The sequence below is a fragment of the Osmerus eperlanus genome, chromosome 10, assembly GCF_963692335.1.
Source record: "Osmerus eperlanus chromosome 10, fOsmEpe2.1, whole genome shotgun sequence".
NCBI lineage: Eukaryota > Metazoa > Chordata > Actinopteri > Osmeriformes > Osmeridae > Osmerus > Osmerus eperlanus.
The window spans coordinates 223,115-244,327 of record NC_085027.1 but is presented as its reverse complement, the minus strand read 5'-3'; the positions used below and the strand labels follow the sequence as shown (position 1 = coordinate 244,327).

Below are 21,213 nucleotides of genomic sequence, written 5' to 3'. Positions count from 1 at the left end.
GAGAGAAAACCCTAAACATATCATGAGTCATATGTGTGTTTATGAATGTGTGAAGTGTGTGCTTACATTGGTGTGTGTGTCCATGTTGGGATCATGCGTGTGTTGTGTGTGTTGTGTGTGTGTTCCAGCGTGTCCTGCAGTGTGTGTGTGTGTGTGTTGCAGGGTGTCCTGCAGTGTGTGTGATGTGTGTGTGTGTGTTCCAGCGTGTCCTGCAGTGTGTGTGATGTGTGTGTGTTACAGCGTGTCCTGCAGTGTGTGTGATGTGTGTGTGTGTGTGTGTTGCAGCGTGTGTGATGTGTGTGTGTGTGTTGCAACGTGTGTGATGTGTGTGTGTGTGTTGCAGCGTGTGTGATGTGTGTGTGTGTGTTGCAGTGTGTGTGATGTGTGTGTGTGTGTTGCAGTGTGTGTGATGTGTGTGTGTGTGTTGCAGTGTGTGTGATGTGTGTGTGTGTGTGTGTGTTGCAGTGTGTCCTGCAGGTTCCTGGGGTCCTTACTGCCTCCACATGTGCAGCTGTCATAACGAGGCCCAGTGCAGCACTACAGACGGACACTGCAGCTGTAGCGCAGGCTGGAATGGACCGTACTGCACCCAGCGTGAGACGCACACACACACACACACACATGGACCGTACTGCACCCAGCATAAGACACACACACACACACACACACACACACACACACATGGACCGTACTGCACCCAGCATAAGACACACACACACACACACACACACACACACACATGGACCGTACTGCACCAACCATAAGAAACACACACACCGCCCACCTTTCAACTCCCTCACTTCTCTCTTCTCTCTCACCTCTCGCCACTCTCACCTGTCTGGCCCAGGTTGTCCCCCAGGTTTCTATGGGGATGCGTGTGCGCAGGCATGTCGCTGCCAGAATGGAGCTGACTGCGATCACATCAGCGGAGTCTGCTCCTGCAGGACCGGATTCATAGGACCCAGCTGTGAACAGAGTGAGTGAGGGAGTGTCTGAGAGAGTGTGTGTCTGAGAGGGTGAGTGTGTAGTGTGTCCGAGTGAGTGTGTGTCTGAGAGAGTGTGTGTCTGAGAGTGTGTGTAGTGTGTGTCTGAGAGAGTGTGTGTCTGAGAGAGTGTGTGTGTAGTGTGTGTCCGAGTGAGTGTGTGTCTGAGAGAGTGTGTGAGTGTGTGTCCGAGTGAGTGTGTGTCTGAGAGAGTGTGTGTCTGAGAGAGTGTGTGTCCGAGAGAGTGTGTGTCTGAGAGAGTGTGTGTGTAGTGTGTGTCTGAGAGAGTGTGTGTCTGAGAGAGTGTGTGCGTGTGTGTCCAAGTGAGTCAGTGTGTGTCCGAGTGAGTATGTGTCTGAGAGAGTGAGTGAGTGTCCAAGTGAGTGAGTGTGTAGTGTGAGCGAGTGTGTATCCACAGTGTGTTGGTGTTACTAACTGTGCGTGCGTGTACAGAGTGTCCAGCGGGACTGTTTGGCTATGGCTGCCAGCAGCTGTGTGAGTGTATGAACAATGCCAGCTGTGACTACGTGACTGGAACCTGCTACTGCAGCACCGGCTACAAGGGCATCCGCTGTGACCAGGGTGAGAGGATGACCCCAACTCTAATCCTACATCCATTTATGCTTGTTAAAAACGTATGTTAGAACCCTTAACTGCAGATGAAGAGGTTAAAAACAGCCCTCTGAATATAGAACCCTTAACTGCAGATGAAGAGGTTAAAAACAGCCCTCTGAATATAGAACCCTTAACTGCAGATGAAGAGGTTAAAAACAGCCCTCTGAATATAGAACCCTTAACTGCAGATGAAGAGGTTAAAAACAGCCCTCTGAATATAGAACCCTTAACTGCAGATGAAGAGGTTAAAAACAGCCCTCTGAATATAGAACCCTTAACTGCAGATGAAGAGGTTAAAAACAGCCCTCTGAATATAGAACCCTTAACTGCAGATGAAGAGGTTAAAAACAGCCCTCTGAATATAGAACCCTTAACTGCAGATGAAGAGGTTAAAAACAGCCCTCTGAATATAGAACCCTTAACTGCAGATGAAGAGGTTAAAAACAGCCCTCTGAATATAGAACCCTTAACTGCAGATGAAGAGGTTAAAAACAGCCCTCTGAATATAGAACCCTTAACTGCAGATGAAGAGGTTAAAAACAGCCCTCTGAACGAGGCTTTAGAATGAGTCGTAAGGCTAGATGAACAATCTATTCTTATTAATATTGTTATGCTTCTAAAAACGTGTAGCTGCTGTGTGGATGGAGGAGCTGAACCCGTACACCAAGATCAGTCCTGCGCTGGCGTCGGCCCGTCGGTTTGTGGGCGCTGTGCTGGGGGTCATCTTCCTCCTGCTCCTCATCCTCACCTCGCTGGCTCTGGCCGTGTGGAGACGTCACCGCCGGCAGGAAAAGGAACACACACCCTGCGTCTCCTACACACCCACCCGGCCAGGAGACACGGAGCAGCCCTCCTCTGGTGAGGAACCTGCTCATCCTCCCAGACACTCTCTCAGCCCCTCTCTCCCTGTTTCTATCTATCTTTCTCTATTTCCCTCTCCCTGCCCCTCCCTCCCTGTCTCTATCTCTCCATATCTGTCTCTCTCCATGTTTCTCTCTCTGTCTCTCTCCCTGTGTCTCTCTCTGTCTCTCTATGTCTGTCTCTCCCAGCATAAATTATTTTAGCTATGAATGGTCACATCAGGCTGCGGGGTTGTGTTTATAAATCAGACACACACACACATTCCTCCTCTCCATGTGTGAGGTGTTCAGGTGTGAGCTCCAGGTGTGAGGTGTTGAGGTGTGCTCTCCATGTGTGAGGTGTTCAGGTGTGCTCTTCGGGTGTGAGGTGTTCAGGTGTGAGCTCCAGGTGTGAGGTGTTCAGGTGTGCTCTCCATGTGTGAGGTGTTCAGGTGTGCTCTTCAGGTGTGAGGTGTTCAGGTGTGCTCTCCATGTGTGAGGTGTTCAGGTGTGCTCTTCAGGTGTGAGGTGTTCAGGTGTGCTCTCCATGTGTGAGGTGTTCAGGTGTGAGCTCCAGGTGTGAGGTGTTCAGGTGTGCTCTCCAGGTGTGAGGTGTTCAGGTGTGCTCTCCAGGTGTGAGGTGTTCAGGTGTGCTCTCCATGTGTGAGGTGTTCAGGTGTGAGCTCCAGGTGTGAGGTGTTCAAGTGTGCTCTCCAGGTGTGAGGTGTTCAGGTGTGCTCTTCAGGTGTGAGGTGTTCAGGTGTGCTCTCAAGGTGTGAGGTGTTCAGGTGTGAGCTCCAGGTGTGAGGTGTTCAGGTGTGCTCTCCAGGTGTGAGGTGTTCAGGTGTGAGCTCCAGGTGTGAGGTGTTCAGGTGTGCTCTCCAGGTGTGAGGTGTTCAGGTGTGCTCTCCAGGTGTGAGGTGTTCAGGTGTGAGCTCCAGGTGTGAGGTGTTCAAGTGTGAGCTCCAGGTGTGAGGTGTTCAGGTGTGCTCTTCAGGTGTGAGGTGTTCAGGTGAGCTCCAGGTGTGAGGTGTTGAGGTGTGCTCTCCATGTGTGAGGTGTTCAGGTGTGCTCTTCGGGTGTGAGGTGTTCAGGTGTGAGCTCCAGGTGTGAGGTGTTCAGGTGTGCTCTCCATGTGTGAGGTGTTCAGGTGTGCTCTTCAGGTGTGAGGTGTTCAGGTGTGCTCTCCATGTGTGAGGTGTTCAGGTGTGAGCTCCAGGTGTGAGGTGTTCAGGTGTGCTCTCCAGGTGTGAGGTGTTCAGGTGTGCTCTCCAGGTGTGAGGTGTTCAGGTGTGCTCTCCATGTGTGAGGTGTTCAGGTGTGCTCTTCAGGTGTGAGGTGTTCAGGTGTGCTCTCCATGTGTGAGGTGTTCAGGTGTGAGCTCCAGGTGTGAGGTGTTCAAGTGTGCTCTCCAGGTGTGAGGTGTTCAGGTGTGCTCTTCAGGTGTGAGGTGTTCAGGTGTGCTCTCAAGGTGTGAGGTGTTCAGGTGTGAGCTCCAGGTGTGAGGTGTTCAGGTGTGCTCTCCAGGTGTGAGGTGTTCAGGTGTGAGCTCCAGGTGTGAGGTGTTCAGGTGTGCTCTCCAGGTGTGAGGTGTTCAGGTGTGCTCTCCAGGTGTGAGGTGTTCAGGTGTGAGCTCCAGGTGTGAGGTGTTCAAGTGTGAGCTCCAGGTGTGAGGTGTTCAGGTGTGCTCTTCAGGTGTGAGGTGTTCAGGTGAGCTCCAGGTGTGAGGTGTTCAGGTGTGAGCTCCAGGTGTGAGGTGTTCAGGTGTGCTCTCCAGGTGTGAGGTGTTCAGGTGTGCTCTTCAGGTGTGAGGTGTTCAGGTGTGCTCTTCAGGTGTGAGGTGTTCATGTGTGCTCTGGTCTCCAGGTGTGTCTCCCAGCAGGAGCCTGTCTAGCTGCTCCAACCCCAGCTACCTGACTCTGGGCGCCTGCTCGTACGCGGGCCACTACACTCGGCCCGACAAGAAGACGTTCGCCAAGGTGATGAGACGAAGACCTGATTTGTCTCATTGACAAAGACATTAAAAAAATAATTTGGTTAATGTTTTTATTGTTCATATTTTAAACAACGTCAGCCATTGGTCCGTTTTAGTTCATTGATGTTACTGATAATCATGGTTGTTATAAAAAGTCTCAGTGAAATCTACATTAAACCCCAGTGGTTGTTTTCCAGGTGAAGACTAAGAGAAGGTACCGGAACAGTGCCCCTGAGTGGGGAGCTTACTACAACCTGAACGAGCTGGGTCAGTTTCAACCCAAGACGATCAGATAGCCCATCAGCTAATTGTCAGGTCCAGTCTGTTTCCATCTTTAACAAAAGCAGGAACTCTGGAACTCCTGTTCCTCTTGTTAATCCTTAGAGGCCTGTCTAAACCTCTAATAAATAAACTAACCATGTAATAATGATTGCTAACCTATGTGAGCTACTACAAGCGCAGTAACTGAAGTGACTTCTCATCCTGTACTTTTAAAGCACCTCCAGGTAGAGCAGTGAAATCTTTCCCTGTTTTATCCACACACAAAAAATCGAAATCGAAGTTTCTTTCAGTGTAGAAAACAGTGAAGGATTTCACAATCTCTTTTGAGACTGCAGCAACACAAATCTAACATGTACAGGCTTCCATTAGCTTGATATTGATCTTATCTCTTTTTCTAGAACTTACACCCTATATCCTGCACCCTAGCACCTACAACCTCCATCATTACCATATAAGTACTTTCAGTGTGTTCAGTTGAAGCTCCTAGAGAAAGGTGATGCCATGATTTATAACCAGGCCTTTCTTGTAACAAGGCTCTAACAGCCGTGTGAACTCTGTAGGTGTTTACTGTTTGGACAGACGTTACAGCTACCATGTAGAGCAGTGCTACAAAGGTACAGTATAATCATGTATTTAGCTTTTATCCAAATGCTCTACCACTGAGCCCTACTCCAGCCCTGAACCCCTGCAGCAGTGATGGCTATCATCCCTGTTCTCACAGACCCTCAACCAGTCCCCTCAGCCAATCCCCTTGCTCCTTCTGTAGCCAATAGCTTAGTCTCCTGTGTGTCTCTGCCCCCCTACCCTATCCATTATAACCCTCTCCCTGCTCCCTTACCCCATTGCCTTTTACTAGCTAGGTAGGTGGTATTATTTTAAGCTCACTGATTACATTTGTTTGCCACATGAAATAGATGAAACGATGACCCAAACGATGACACATGACCCAGAGAAAAAAATCCAATCAGAAATTTGGCATGTACTGTACAATAATGTACTGTAACTATAATTTTGACATGCCTTGTGTGTAAGTGTAAGTTACCCAAATGTATGTGAATGTTTACAATTATCCATTGTCAATTAACAAAGAATACAAATAGGACACAGAAGTTGACTTGTTCATTAAAATATAGACTGGTCCCGAAAGAGGCTCCCAATATGTCCCAAATTTTGCCCCACCACTTTTGGACCTGTGGTGCCACCTCTGCATCAGTTGCTATATTCATTGAACAAACAGATCAGCCGCATCTTCTTTACGGAAGCCCTGGGGTACCCCCTACTCAGAGCTACCTTTCTTACTTGCGGTTTGTTTGGACTTTTTTTACTCCCACGAACCCCTGCTGTGGGACTATCAGGACTTTTTGTACCATATCTTCCAGTGTCCCTCTGAGTGTGTTCAGTACGATGCTCAGGTGTCCCCTACCATCAGTATGTTCAGTACAGTGTCCCCTCCCATCGGTATGTTCACCTATCAGCCAGAAGGGGTCCGTCTCTAGAAAGGTCTGTGCTATATGTAACCTTTCTTTGGGGTTTCCAGACCCACTCTGGGCAGACTGTGAACGTTTCTCTGTGCTTACAAGCACTCTTTAAGGGCAGGTTGTTTCTCCTGGCTCTCTCTGGGCAAGCTGTGGTAACAAATAGCGGAGGGGGGGAGCGGGGGGGCAGGACGCACAGATTTTGGAAGCCACCTGGTTGGATTTAGAAGGCTATGGACAGGGCATGGAAGCTCCTATTGGGTCAAATGAGGTGTCAATCGAAAGGTCAGAGTGTAGTGGCCATTTTGACACCAAGATATCGTAAATATTCCAAAGCTAACCCGAGTTATGAGCGATTGTGTGTGAGTGACTGGTCTCTTAAGTTGGCAAAGTCAGAATGATGCAACAAGATCATGGCTATTTATGGATGTTATACATTGTTTTGGACGAAATACTTTACATGGTTAGATAGTTTGGACTCAAACTTGAGATGGTTTACGTCAATAGAATCACAAGACTTGTAGCTTACCAATGATGTATGGCATGTGTAGTAGTCTAAAAATATTATTTTGGTGGGGGCGATTTAGAAAACTTAACAAGCTACAACCCGCCGGCGGGCCATTGAATCGCGCAATAATAACATTAAGAAAGAAATAATGACGTGAAGAAGCTCAGACAGTGAGCAAGAGCTGCTGCAGCTGCTGCCACTCAGGGTTAACCCTAACCCTAACCACACACCATGACTACTGTGTGGAATGCAGCTGCTGCCACTCAGGGTTAACCCTAACCACACACGATGACTACTGTATGGAAACAAATCAGTGACAATGTTTTGAATTTAAAAGGCATCGAATACTTAATCTTGAAATTTCAACACCACCGAATATTGAAATAGAACAAAATTCTGGCTGCTCAATTAAAACAGTTTGTGCCAGATTTCTTTGGTTCCAATTTTTGGGAACAAATTTCACCATATAAATTTGAGCAGCCTGAATTTTGTTCTATTTTAATTTCTGAAGCTTGTATTTTTGGGGGTAATTATTGGTCCCACTGGGGTCCCACAGGGTGTTTCCTCATTATTAAAACCTACCCCTAACTCTAACCCTAACTCTAATCCTCACACACCTATTGCAGCCTTCTCCTTGGATTCTCAGTGCTGTTTCTCTGTGCTCCTGTGTTCGCCATTGTTCTTTATCCTCCAGATAACTTTTTTCTGATGACTTACTTTCCTAAAGGCTGTTCACTTCAGTTTTGTTCTTTAAATCATGCATTGTCTTCATAGACTGTAGAAATCACTGAAACAGATTTTTATTGGATTTAGTAGTTCAGTTTTGCACTCTTAATTCTTATCTCAAGTGTGTGTGTGTGTGTACATTCGTGCGTGTGCGTGTGTGTGTGTGTCCCCTCCCCAGACTACATGAAGGGCTCCGTGTCCAGCTCCTGCTCCCAGGGCAGTGAGAACCCCTACGCCACCATCCCTGAGCCCGCCGCCCGGCCCTCAGAGAGCAGCTACGCCCGGCCCTCAGAGAGCAGCTACGTGGAGATGAAGTCTCCTGTCCACCACCTGCACCACCCAGACCTATCCTGCTGCTCCTCCACTGTGGTCACCCACCCTGCCCTCACCCACCCTGCCCTCACCCACCCTGCCCTCATCCACCCTGCCCTCACCTATGCTAACACCTCTAAACCTGCTGCAGCTAGCAGAAACATCTACAACCAGGGTGAGTAGAGGGTTAGTGTTAGGGCTAGTATAACGAGGGTGAGTGAAGGTTAGTGTTAGGGCTAGTATAACGAGGGTGAGTGAAGGTTAGTGTTAGGGCTAGTATAACGAGGGTGAGTGAAGGTTAGTGTTAGGGCTAGTATAACGAGGGTGAGTGAAGGTTAGTGTTAGGGCTAGTATAACGAGGGTGAGTGAAGGTTAGTGTTAGGGCTAGTATAACGAGGGTGAGTGAAGGTTAGTGTTAGGGCTAGTATAACGAGGGTGAGTGAAGGTTAGTGTTAGGGCTAGTATAACGAGGGTGAGTGAAGGTTAGTGTTAGGGCTAGTATAACGAGGGTGAGTGAAGGGTTAGTGTTAGGGCTAGTATAACGAGGGTGAGTGAAGGTTAGTGTTAGGGCTAGTATAACGAGGGTGAGTGAAGGGTTAGTGTTAGGGCTAGTATAACGAGGGTGAGTGAAGGTTAGTGTTAGGGCTAGTATAACGAGGGTGAGTGAAGGTTAGTGTTAGGGCTAGTATAACGAGGGTGAGTGAAGGTTAGTGTTAGGGCTAGTATAACGAGGGTGAGTGAAGGTTAGTGTTAGGGCTAGTATAACGAGGGTGAGTGAAGGGTTAGTGTTAGGGATAGTATAACCAGGGTGAGTGAAGGGTTAGTGTTAAGGCTAGTATAACGAGGGTGAGTGAAGGGGTGGGCTGTGCACAATAGCAGCACTTGACCTAGCTTCAAGCTGCAAGCAAGTCTAGTGAACGACTTTCAACACAAGCAAGTCTAGTGAACGACTTTCAACACAAGCAAGACGGAGAATAAAAGTTTAAAATGTCCCTTCTTTTCTTTCTTCCTCTCCTTCTCTCTCTTCCTTCTCTCTCCTCCTTCTCTCCTGTCCCCAGAGCCGTCCGTCACCACCCTCCACCGGGCCGGTGGCTTGGTGGCAGCTGGCTACTTCCAGAGCCCCTATGACCTGCCGAGGAATAGCCACATCCCTGCCCACTACGACCTGCTGCCTGTGCGCTTCAGCCCTGCACATAGCCCTCCTCTGCCTACAGACTCCTCTAGCTCTGTGCTATAGAGACTCTGTCTTTGACCCAAAATGGCTTCTAGTAATTAATGCAACCGAGGACTAACTTTGTCACCGCGGCAACGGTGGTACAAAAATATTTAACACTTTTTATTTATTTCTGGTGGTCTGGAGAATTTACCAAAAGTGAAGTGAAAGACATTTGTTCACATCCTGAGGTTTGTGTTGGGCACTCCAGCGCTTCTTAGCGGTATGGCAGGAAGACTTTGGCCCATGACGAGGGACATCAAGAGACAGATGTTGTGATGATGTCGTTACACTCAGAATTGTCATGCCTGATTTCTAACTCAAACACATTTGTGTGCAGCTCTTTAATTGAACTCCAATATGAAATAGCCAATCAGAAGCAAGGAATGCCTGATGCCACTACATGTCCTGGAGCAGAAAGTCGACAGATGCAGAAATAGACTGTGCATCATTAGGTATCAGCATGACCTCTGCATGTCTGTCTGTGACCCTAAAGAACACACGCTGTTCTTCTGGTTCTGGTATTTATACATTATCTTATTTTGTGTTAACTTTGCATGTTTAAGATCAAAACTGTCCTGTAATGCCTTTTGGCAGACACAATCTTGTGTAAGTCGAGAAATGTAACAAATATTTACTGTGCAGTAGTTATGTGATTTCTTAGGACGTAAAGCTCATGTGCATGCGTTCCAGATTATAAATCTGTTTATCTGTTTTATGGAGCAATTCCGTCATTGCTCCATGTATTATTTGTAAAAACAGACTTTATATTCATCCTAACCATTTAAAGATCCCATGACATGCTGTTTTTGGATGCTTTTATATAGGCATTAGTGGTCCCCTAATACTGTATCAGAAGTCTCTTTCCCGAAATTCAGCCTTGGTGCAGAATTACAGCCACTACGAGCAGTCCCACAATGAGCTTTCCTCAGGACGTGCCGTTTCTGTGTCTGTAGCTTTAAATGCTATGAGGAAGAAAGAGGCGGGGCTAACTGCCATCCTTCGTCGTTTGCAAGCCATGATGTCTCGAGGAAAAAACAATATCACGCTCGCACGGTCGTAGCTCATTTTCTCATTGGTGGGCCAAATTCTCTGTGCGGGCAAAGCAGTGAAAGGGGAGGTAACCTTCCTCCTTATGACGACATAAGGAAAGGATTTTTCTTCTCCGCCTTTGAGAAAATGAAATCTGAAACGCTCGGTTTTAAAAATCCTCTCCTGGCTTGGTTTACACCTATCGAAATGTATAGCCACTGGGGACCAAAGGCAGGCTATGGGAACTCATATTAATGTTAAATAACCTCCTAAAGTCAACATTTGATGTCATGGGACCTTTAAACAACTGGCTGAAAATATTGTTTCTTTCTGGTACAGATTAAAGAATTGCTATTAAATTTATAGAAATTTACAATTTTTCATACTTTTTAAGGCTTTCAATAAAATTACTGTGGTGTTATCTTAGTTTGTGTACTGGCAACACCATCATTTTTTGATTCTGATTCTTGACTGGTTGTCAAGAAGTGCATTTAATATAAAATACACAACTATTAAATAGCTGCATAATTTGGCAACAATGTTTTCATCATTGTGTAACCCTAACCCCTTAACAGAGATGGGAAGTAACGAAGTACAAATACTTTGTTACTATACTAAACTCTTGTAAACTATACTAACTATACTATTCCTCCCCTTCAATAATACCAATCGGTATTATATTTTATAGCGTTGGAAAGCCTGATTAGTCACCTTTACAACGAGGTACAACTTGTAAGGATCGTGTATTCATGGAATGAGCAACACAGCTAACCGTGTGGGTAGCGGCCCAAAATGTGCCAAAATCCCCTGCGATATTCTTCTGTTGGTATTCACTCTGGATTGGAGAATTGCACTCTCCCACAGTAATAATAAGACAAGTATTAAGGAAAAAACAACACATTGGCGTATTTTTACACTTTATTCATTTTACACTGTCAGGGACCTCAGTAGTGTGTGGGAAGATCCATACGCAGCCACAACAGCTTGGCTGTCAGCCAACATGTTTGCGTTGGTCACTGGCACGTACAGCACGCCGAAGCTGATCCCATGAGGAGGTGCCAAGCTGTTGTGGCTGCATATGGATCTACCACACGCTACTGAGGTCCCTGACAGTGTAAAATGAATAGACCAGTGTAAAATAAAGTGTAAAAATGGCCAATATGTGTTGTTTTTTCCTTATTACTGTGGGAGAGTGCAATCATCCAATCCACCAAGCAACTCAAAACGAGAGTGAAGCTACCATGGAGCAAGGCTGAAGCTACCATGAAGCAAGAAGCTACCATGGAGCAAGGCTGAAGGAAACAAGAATGGCTAATGTTAGATGGATGAAATGGGTTGGATGAGACAGAGGGAGTTAGAAATGGACACATGACTGAGAATAGAGACATGACTGAGAATAGAGACATTCCCGATCACCCATGACAAAAAGCATTATATATATAAGGGTTAGGGTCTGCGTCAAAAAGTATTCCTGACGAATGCGATGTATGTGTATAGTGTCTTTTTGTATTCATGTATTAATATAATGTGAGGTCCAACTGGTAGTAGTAATGGGTACTTTTAAGTATTTGTCAGAGCCCACAGTTCTTTACTTTTAACTTTGTGTAGTCAGTACTTCAACTTTTACCTGAGTCTTTTTAAACATGAATATCTGTACTTTTACTTGAGTGAAGGATGTGTACTTTTGCCATCTCTGCAAACGAATACATTCTTTGTCCAGACCCAAATCCCACGCGTTAAAGTATTTTGTATTAGCTAATTACGTTATACTGCGTTGTATGTACTTAATTAACTGACCATATCTCATGGAAATACTGGTGTAATAACAGAATAGGCATGTTGTAAATATGGCAGCAAGACTCAATATTTTCACAAAAATTTATCAAATGTTTTCAGCATCTGATTTCTTTATTACAATTTATGTGGTCAAATACACGTACAGACAGTGTGTCTTAGGCTGTGATTCTGGACTGGACATTCATGAATGGTGCACTTTTACTAGGATAACTGATAACTTAAAAGATATGAACACAATGGTTAAATTCATATATATCTGTACAAAATGTCATTCTCCACCCTTTACACACTCCAACAGAAATAAACCCCCACAAATATTGAAAAATATGTAGCTTTTTTTACTTATACACTCACATTAATTAACAGCAATGCATTATTGTTCAAGAGATTTTTTTTTAACCAAAACACAGTTCAACAAAAGGTAAAGCAAACAATTGAGGTATATGCAAACATACTCCACAAAAAAAGACAGTTCATTCCAGTTCAGACAACTAGCTGGATGTATGAGGACAGGCTAGCAATGCCACTGGTGTGGCCAGCCATCACACAGGTCGCGTCTGTATATCTGAGTATACTACTCTCTACTAATGCTTTTAGCCTCAAGCTACAATCGTGAAGTTTGTGTTTCAGGTCCACCTTAGTTTGATACCGCTGTGTCGCCTTTTTATAGAGATAGAATAATATCACTGCACAGAGTACAACTAAATTTAGTAATAATCCTAATGGAGCTTCCTAGCCAAGCATGTGGATTATAAGGTACATTACAGCTAGCAATGCCCCAACGTGAACAGAACTACTACGCTGCCAGGACACAGTCATCTTAGTAGAGAGACAAATTAATATATATAATTATATGTACATGGAACAAACCTTAATGGCATGAGTAGCAATGAGCTTAGCTAGCTTTGTAAGGCTTAACCCTTGTGCTGCCTTCGGGTCACATGACCCAAAGGTTCACAACGAACCATCGTTGTGTTTACCCAATACAAAAACAAATAAAAATAATTTTCTTTTAACCTTCGCAATGTGGGGGGGGGGTCTGAGACAGTCCAACGGTTAAAAGAAAATGCTTCACTTTGTTTTTGTATGAGGTAAAGTTGTCGCAATCGACGGTGGGTCACAATGACTGATGGGTCAGAATGACCCAAAGAGAACACAAGGGTTAAGATGCTGGGTGGGGTGGGCTATGGGGTTAAAGAGGGACTGGAGTACAACACCATGCTGAAGCAGGGAGGCAGCGTGGTGTAGCCAGGCTCATGGTGACGGGACACGAGAGGGTGAGCCGGTTGGCATGGTGACGGGACACGAGAGGGTGAGCCGGTTGGCATGGTGACGGGACACGAGAGGGTGATCTGGTTGGCATGGTGACGGGACACGAGAGGGTGATCTGGTTGGCATGGTGACGGGACACGAGAGGGTGATCTGGTTGGCATGGTGACGGGACCTGTCCTCCACATCAGGGAGGGAGAGCAGCTGTGGGTCGTTCTTTGGGAGGGCCACACACAAACACTGTCGTTGTTTTTGGAAACCGTCTTGAGTTTTGAAATGATATTAATATTTTATTTGGATGAGAATTGCATTGTTCTGTTAACCTTCCCAACAGCATGTTTGATATTTTCCATCAACATTGAAAGTTGGCCTTCTTCAAGACAAGGGTCCTTCATTCAAGTCAGTAAAAATTCTCAGGTTCAGTCGCAAGTGGTTACATTTATAAACTTTACATTTGTAAATTATCTAGCCCTGTGAAACACGTTTAAAACAGTAATATGAATTCATTTCTCGTCATCTGTTCATCTCCATTTTGAATGAATGACGATACACACAAAAACACGTCAGTCAACCGTTACATATTCCCAACATTACTATGGTTACATGTTTCCAGCTTTACTATGGTTACATGTTCCCAATGTTACATGTTCCCAAGTTGGAACTGGAAATGCTTTTACACTATTTCCTTTACCGATTATCCATGAGACCAAAACGCCATAATTTAGAGGAAACGTGTCTACATCAAACTAGTAGTGTTCCCATGTATATGACAAATGTATTGGACAAAATGCTTCACGCTTAAAAGAAATGTTTTTTATACAAACAGCTTATTAGATATGGTCTAATAGTTGGTCTTGGCAATGTGCATGTTTCCATCAGTCAGAGGAATTCCCTTGTTTAAAACATGCTACACAGCCAAGAGCCGTTTCAAACATGCAAAAGCAAATGCATACTACAAGCAAATTGACAATGTGTAAAACCCTTCTGCTCCTCATCTCTGCATGCTAAAGAACCTTTAGCTGGTCTGAGCTTGCCAGGGTCACCATGTTGTTCTGCATTGAACTGGTCTCACCGGGACACAGTCTGAGCTGGTCTCACCGGGACACAGTCTGAGCTGGTCTCACCGGGACACAGTCTGAGCTGGTCTCACCGGGACACAGTCTGAGCTGGTCTCTCCGGGACACAGTCTGAGATGGTCTCACCGGGACACAGTCTGAGATGGTCTCACCGGGACACAGTCTGAGATGGTCTCTCCGGGACACAGTCTGAGCTGGTCTCTCCGGGACACAGTCTGAGCTGGTCTCTCCGGGACACAGTCTGAGCTGGTCTCTCCGGGACACAGTCTGCTCCACTGGGCGAGGGGACTTAAGAGCTTTTTAGATGTGCGTAAAATACATGAGTAAATATGATGAGAGTTTTTAAAACCGGGAACCTTGAAAAATGGCTGACGGTGGAGGTTGGCTACAATTAAAAATTGTAAGTAATAAGAAAAGCCTACCGCAACCACATGGACTTTGGGTAGAATACAGGGGGGGGGGGTGAAGGCAACACTGTGGGTTAGGGTTAGATGTTCTGGGTTAGGGTTAGATGTTCTGGGTTAGATGTTCTGGCAACACTGCATCTTTGGTTTGTTTTCTGTGGGCTGCACCTGGATGTTCACCACATTGTTGCTAGGAGACATGTCACACTCCTGGCGCTCAGCCATCTGCTTCTGGGAGACAATACGATAGATTTCTGACAGGGGGAAGGGAGGCAGGGGGGAGGGAGAGAGGCAGGGAGGCATGGGTAAGGGACGGAGGGGGAGGCAAGGAGGGGGGGAGAGGCAGGGGGAGGGGGGAGAGAGGCAGGGGGAGGGGGGAGAGAGGCAGGGGGAAGGGAGGGAGGCAGGGGGAAGGAGGCAGGGGGAAGGGAGGGAGGGGGAGGCCGGGACGCAAGGAGGGGGGAGAGAAGCAGGGGCAGGGGGAAGGAGGGAGAAAGAAAGAGAAAGAGAGGAGAAATTCATATCAGGCTGGACATGGAGATGCAGACACCGAATAGATGCTTGCACGCTCACCTGTCAGAATGCTCTGGAAAGCCGTCTCAACATTGGTCGAATCTAAGGCTGACGTCTCAAGGAAAGACAAACCATTCTTTTCTGCAAAAAAGTACATGATATTATAAATAGATTACAGACCCAGTCACTTATCTGGACAATGTACCTTCTGACAGTCACAAGACTATGATGTGGTATCCATCTGAAATTCTGTCCTCAGACTGTGCTAGCTGTGTCTGAACGGGCCATCACATGTTGCTGTTTAGTAAACTCTGAGTGTCTGTCTTTCCGTATCACAATTCTCTTAAGAAGCACTCCCTGTACAAAGTCAACGGGAGTCTCTCCCTGTACAAAGTCAACGGGAGTCTCTCCCTGTACAAAGTCAACGGGAGTCTCTTCCTGTACGAAGTCAACGGGAGTCTCTCCCTGTACAAAGTCAACGGGAGTCTCTCCCTGCACAAAGTCAACGGGAGTCTCTCCTTGTATGAAGTCAACGGGAGTCTCTCCCTGCACAAAGTCAACGGGAGTCTCTCCTTGTATGAAGTCAACGGGAGTCTCTCCTTGTATGAAGTCAACGGGAGTCTCTCCCTGCACAAAGTCAACGGGAGTCTCTCCCTGTACAAAGTCAACGGGAGTCTCTCCCTGTACAAAGTCAACGGGAGTCTCTTCCTGTACAAAGTCAACGGGAGTCTCTCCTTGTATGAAGTCAACGGGAGTCTCTCCCTGTACAAAGTCAGCGGGAGTCACTTCCTGTACAAAGTCAACGGGAGTCTCTCCCTGTACAAAGTCAACGGGAGTCTCTCCCTGCACAAAGTCAACGGGAGTCTCTCCCTGTACAAAGTCAACGGGAGTCTCTCCCTGCACAAAGTCAACGGGAGTCTCTCCCTGTACAAAGTCAGCGGGAGTCTCTCCCTGCACAAAGTCAACGGGAGTCTCTCCCTGTACAAAGTCAACAGGAGTCTCTCCCTGCACAAAGTCAACGGGAGTCTCTCCCTGTACAAAGTCAACAGGAGTCTCTCCCTGTACGAAGTCAGCGGGAGTCTCTTCCTGTACAAAGTCAACGGGAGTCTCTCCTTGTATGAAGTCAGCGGGAGTCGCTCCCTGTACAAAGTCAACAGGAGTCCTGCTTAGGACCCAAGCACTTGCAGTGCTGTGTGTGTCGTTGAGTGGATGAGCGGTTTGTGTTCATGAAAAACAAAGAGGCCTGTAAATAAATTTACATTTAGTCATTTAGCAGACGCTCTTATCCAGATGTTCTCTACCGAATCCAATTATCTTTTCTGACCAGTAGGCGGTGATCTTGGTCAATAAACAAATTAGTCTCAATTTTGTTACCCCTCCATCCTCACTAGGGAATATTAGAGGTGTACTGACATTTCTACCTCTATAGGAGGAACTAAATCTAACCCATCCTGTCCTACTGACCAGCGAAGGCACGAGCCTCGTCGGTGGGCACAGCCCGCAGGTGCCTCAGGTCGCTCTTGTTTCCCACCAGCATGATGACGATGTTGCTGTCGGCGTGGTCCCTCAGCTCCTTCAGCCAGCGCTCCACGTTCTCATAGGTCAGGTGCTTGGCGATGTCATAGACCAGGAGAGCCCCCACCGCCCCCCGGTAGTACCTGAGGGGAGAGGAGGGGGGGGGGAGGACAGGGAGACAGTCAGGCAGAGAGACAGGCAGGGGGACAGACAGGCATGGGATTAGAGAGACCGGCAGACAGGGAGATGTGAGGCAGTCAGGCAGACAGGAGGGGAGGAAGGAACACAGACCTGATGGTCACCATTAGAGGGCTCCACCCATGTACGGTACCATGGAGACATCTGGAGATGGTTTTCTATGCATGCAGTTGTACAGGATGTACAGTATTTGCTTAGTTTCTAACATATTTATTCAATAAGGAATATTTTATTAAGGAACAATTATTCATTATTGAATATTACAATAGCCTATTAAACAGGCATAAAACAATTAGAAGAAAGTAAACACAGACTTTTGGGCCCTACTGTAGATCTAAGGAATACAATCTCAACACATCAAGTCCTTTATGTACAGGTTAAACAAACTAGTTGGCTGAGACACGCATTCTAAGCTTACGCAGAAGTGATGGCTCGGTAGCGCTCCTGACCGGCCGTGTCCCAGATCTGAGCCTTTACCGTCTTCCCGTCCACCTGGATGCTGCGCGTGGCGAACTCCACTCCGATGGTGCTTTTACTTTCCAGGTTGAACTCGTTCCGAGTGAAGCGGGACAGCAGGTTACTCTTACCCACACCTGAGTCCCCGATCAGCACCACTGAACAAAATAGACAATTTGTTGTGACAGTTCGGAAAAGATAACGCTACTGTTTGATGAAACTGAGTGAATAATTTGCAAGGCTAGCCTTAAGAAAGCAATGAACAAGCACATGCTAAAACCAGTGACTCATACTTAGCTAACTACTCTGCTATAAAGAAAAATTCAAGAGACAGATTCACAAAACGAACCCCGCTTGCCACTCACGGGTGTCCGCTGTGTTTGTTTGTGGTTCGCTTGCAAACTGGCTAACTAGCTAGCTAGCAGAAGAGTACAGCCGACCGAGTGGAATAAAGAGCACACACCTTTGAATAAATAATCATACTCGTCATCTCTGGTTCCCATTTTATATCAGTTGAATATGTGTATTTCTTCAAATGATCCTGCAAAAATGTTGAGAAAAGCCTTTTGCTTCTAGTTATTTAACAAGACAGCTGGCTAACTGCTAACGGATTGTTTTCAACCCGTACTTCCGGGACTTCGAAAGATTCTGAAGTTTACCAGAGAATGTCTAATATGGGGAGAACCATAGATATATAAAGTCTAGATGTCTTACGGCGGAGTCTAGAATGTCTGCACATGGCAGCCATCTTGTTACAGTCAACTCGCTCACCCATAACATTGTGTTGGTGCTACATGTACTTTTTAAAGGACCATAACTTGCTCAATTTTCAACCGATTTTGAAACGGTTTAGTTTGTTATCGACGTCAGAGATGTCGTTATGCCACTGCATACTTCTATTCTTTAAAAAAACAAAAACATAATTATTCATAAGTATGCAGTGGCATAACGACATCTCTGACGTCGATAACAAACCAAACCGTTTCAAAATCGGTTTCAAAATTGAGCAAGTTATGGTCATTTAAAAAGTACATGTAGCACCAACACAATGTTATGGGTGAGCGAGTTGACTGTAGCAAGATGGCCGCCATGTGCGGACGTTCGACTCCGTTGGCCGGCAACGCGGACGAGACATCTACCCTTTATATATCTATGGGGAGAACTGTCACTCTCGGGAAACTTCCGGGTTCTGAACTGGTTGCAGTTCCACTCTGGTTCCATATGAGGGTGCTCACCAGTGAGTGCAGAACGAATGGAGGTCTATGGAGCTATACCGCTCAAAATCCACTTTTCTCAGGATAAAATGTTTTGTTAGTAATTTGAAAGAAAATACACACTGCTGGGAGATTTTTTTAAGGTCGCTTTTTTGTTCTAAAAAGCCTTTTAAAATGTCAATTACGTCATACAATCAGCATTCATTAGCGGAATGCTAGCCTGTTATGGGCAACAACGACTCACCCTGTAAGAAATCGAAAGGACATAAATTCTCGTTCATTCAACTTTCGACCTATAATCCATGTCGAACTTGCAAAAACAAAGATCTAATCTGAGATTTCTCAACGACAATCAGGCGAAAGAGACAAATTTAGCCGTCTAGCTAGCTACATAGACTCCCATTAATTGTGCACTCATGCCGGCGTTCACCCCCAGTGGAACTCTGGTGGAACTGCAACCAAATTCGGTACAATGGGGTTAAAGGCAAACTTAAGGCCGATTTATACTACTGCGTTTTCACATACACGGACACAGGGAACGCCCTCTCCGACGTGGAACGCCCTCTCCGAGCCCCTCGGAGAGCTCTACGTGCACCTCCTGATTTTCCTGACTATCCGTCTGTCCGTCCGTCATTTTACGGATACCCCTTGGCTGTGATTGGTCCGTATTAAGAACCGCTTGCGTCGGGCGAGGGCGGTGTTGCCGTGACCAACAAGACGAACAGAATCCTTTGACCGCCATTGCTGTAAATTTTTACAATTCATATTTCAGCTAAACAGTACATGTAAATCAGCATCTGAATTAAAATGTGACGAGAAATGGGCAGTGTAGTTGCTGAAAATGTGCTTATTTTATTGATGAAACGGCTAATTTGTAAATTTGCTCAGACTTTTCGATAACCTAGCTAGCATCGCAGTGCAGCGCCACCTACTCTTCTGGCAGTGAATTGTTTTCAGCACCCACAGCCTACGGAGAACCGGGCGCTCTTGAGCGGTGGGACCACCAGATGGTTGTCAGAAGAAGACCGTAGATGGCGGGTGGGGGTGTAAGGCTGGAGGAGAAACTTGATGTAGTCGGGTGTAGTCCCGCTCACCGCTCGGAAGGTCAGTACCAGAGTCTTGAATCTGATACGGGCCGTGATGGGAAGCCAGTGGAGGGAGATGAGGAGCGGGATAACATGGGAGCGTCTGGGTAGATTGAAGACCAGACGGGCCTCTGCGTTCTGAATCCTCTGGAGAGGGCGGGTTGCAGTAGCCCAACTATGAGAGGACAAGTGCTTGGACTAGCAGCTGGGTGCAATGCTCAGACAGGTATCTCCTGATCTTCCGGATGTTGTAGAGGGTGAATCTACACGACCGGGAGACCGCAACCATGTGGGCTGTGAGGGAGAGCTCGTCATCCATGGTCACCCCGAGGTTCCTGGCAGAGGATGTAGGGGTCATCGTCGCCGATCCCAGGGTGATTGAGAAATCGTGGGAGATGGAGGGTTTGGCCGGGATGATGAGGAGTTCTGTTTTGGTGAGGTTCAGCTGGAGTTGGTGCTCGGTCATCCAGGCGGAGATGTCTCTGAGGCAGGCCTCGATCCAAGGACGGAGCCCTGTGGGACACCAGTGGAGAGCTGGCGGGGGCCTGACAATTTGCCTCCCTAGGAGACCTGGTAGGATCTTCCCACAGGTAGGATGAGATCCACTGAAGTGCAGTGCCAGTGATGCCCATCTCAGAAAGTCTGGCGAGCAGAATTTGATGGTTAACTGTATCAAATGCTGCAGAAAGGTCCAGCAGAATGATGATGGATGACCTCGAAGCCGCTCTGGCAGACTGGAGGGCAGTGGTGACTGACAGGAGGGCAGTTTCTGTGGAGTAGACAGTCTTGAAGCCCGATTGGTTGGGGTCAAGCAGATTGTTCTGAGAGAGGAAGTTTGACTGTTGGTTAGATACAGCGCATTCGATTGTTTTAGAAAAGAAGGGTAGTAGTGATACCGGTCTGTAGTTCTGGAGGACGGCTGGGTTAAGGGAGGGTTTTTTGAGTAGAGGGAGCTAACTCTGGCCTGTTTGAAGGCAGAGGGGAAAGTGCCGGAAGTAAGAGAAGAGTTAAGGACATGGAGAAGAAAAGTTATGATGGAGGGAGGGATTCTTACTGGTTGGTTGGTGATCAAATACTTATGTCATGCAATAAAATGCAAATAAATGACATACAATGTGATTTTCTGGATTTTTGTTTTAGATTCCGTCACTCACAGTTGAAGAGTACCTATGATAAAAATTACAGACTTCTACATGCTTTGTAAGTGGGAAAACCTGAAAAATCGGCAGTGTATCAAATACTTGTTCTCCCCACTGTATTTATATATATACAGTATATATATATATATATATATATATAAAAAACATAATTTACTGTATAGGTTATTACTTAAAGGTGCTGTATGCGATTTTGTGAAAAAATTGAAGGGTAAGAAACAGCATCCCCACCCACCGCCACATTGGTAAAGGTCTAAAGATGGTGATCCCTCTCACCATCTTTAATCTGACTCACATATAGAAAAGGCACAATAGCTTGGTCAGATATTCTCACTAATTGGTCCAGTATGGAAGCAAATCAGTGACATAATGTAAAATATTTCATGCATTGAATACTTAATATTGAAATTTAAACACCACCGAATTTGTTGGTTTTAAATTCACCTGTTTAAAATTGAAATATGAATTTATTTCAATGTAAAAAAAATTTTTTATCTGATCCCAAAATTCAAGTTTCGGAAATTCAGGTTGCTCCAGAAACACACGTTTTCCCGCCGAATTCACAGACG

At 46.2% G+C, this 21,213-nt stretch overlaps 2 protein-coding genes across 3 annotated transcripts in view; one reads left to right on the top strand and one right to left on the bottom strand.

Moving 5' to 3' along the window:
• LOC134028102 (multiple epidermal growth factor-like domains protein 11) overlaps positions 1-10,416 on the top strand; it is a 43,912-nt gene extending 33,496 nt beyond the window's left edge. Inside the window, exons 17-25 of one of the 2 annotated variants that reach the window (XR_009931498.1) lie at positions 466-594; positions 848-976; positions 1,437-1,565; positions 2,229-2,456; positions 4,304-4,416; positions 4,610-4,679; positions 7,582-7,890; positions 8,774-9,333; positions 9,369-10,416. Coding sequence is in view for 1 of the 2 variants with exons in the window: in XM_062471454.1 (XP_062327438.1) it covers positions 466-594; positions 848-976; positions 1,437-1,565; positions 2,229-2,456; positions 4,304-4,416; positions 4,610-4,679; positions 5,255-5,308; positions 7,582-7,890; positions 8,774-8,952 (1,340 nt within the window). In the remaining variant the exon portion in view is untranslated. The other variant, XM_062471454.1, reaches the window with a different exon arrangement.
• A 1,431-nt stretch (positions 10,417-11,847) lies between these two features.
• LOC134027847 (ras-related protein Rab-11A-like) lies at positions 11,848-17,830 on the bottom strand. The gene is made up of 6 exons (XM_062471052.1): positions 17,652-17,830; positions 17,151-17,346; positions 16,484-16,677; positions 15,080-15,160; positions 12,962-14,760; positions 11,848-12,683 (listed from the first exon to the last, which is right to left on the bottom strand). The coding sequence occupies exons 1-5, from the start codon at positions 17,689-17,691 to the stop codon at positions 14,624-14,626; spliced, it is 648 nt and encodes a 215-aa protein (XP_062327036.1). The 5' UTR covers positions 17,692-17,830; the 3' UTR covers positions 11,848-12,683; positions 12,962-14,623.
• Between the last annotated feature and the right edge of the window lie 3,383 nt (positions 17,831-21,213).

Excerpts from the sequence above, each read along its gene's own strand:
- LOC134027847 (XM_062471052.1), bottom strand. The coding sequence starts at position 17,691 with ATGGGAACCAGAGATGACGAGTATGATTATTTATTCAAAG. Across the intron at positions 17,347-17,651 it reads GTATGATTATTTATTCAAAG|TGGTGCTGATCGGGGACTCA; the intron begins GTGTGTGCTCTT and ends TATTTTGTTCAG. Across the intron at positions 16,678-17,150 it reads TACCGAGCCATCACTTCTGC|GTACTACCGGGGGGCGGTGG; the intron begins GTAAGCTTAGAA and ends CTCTCCCCTCAG.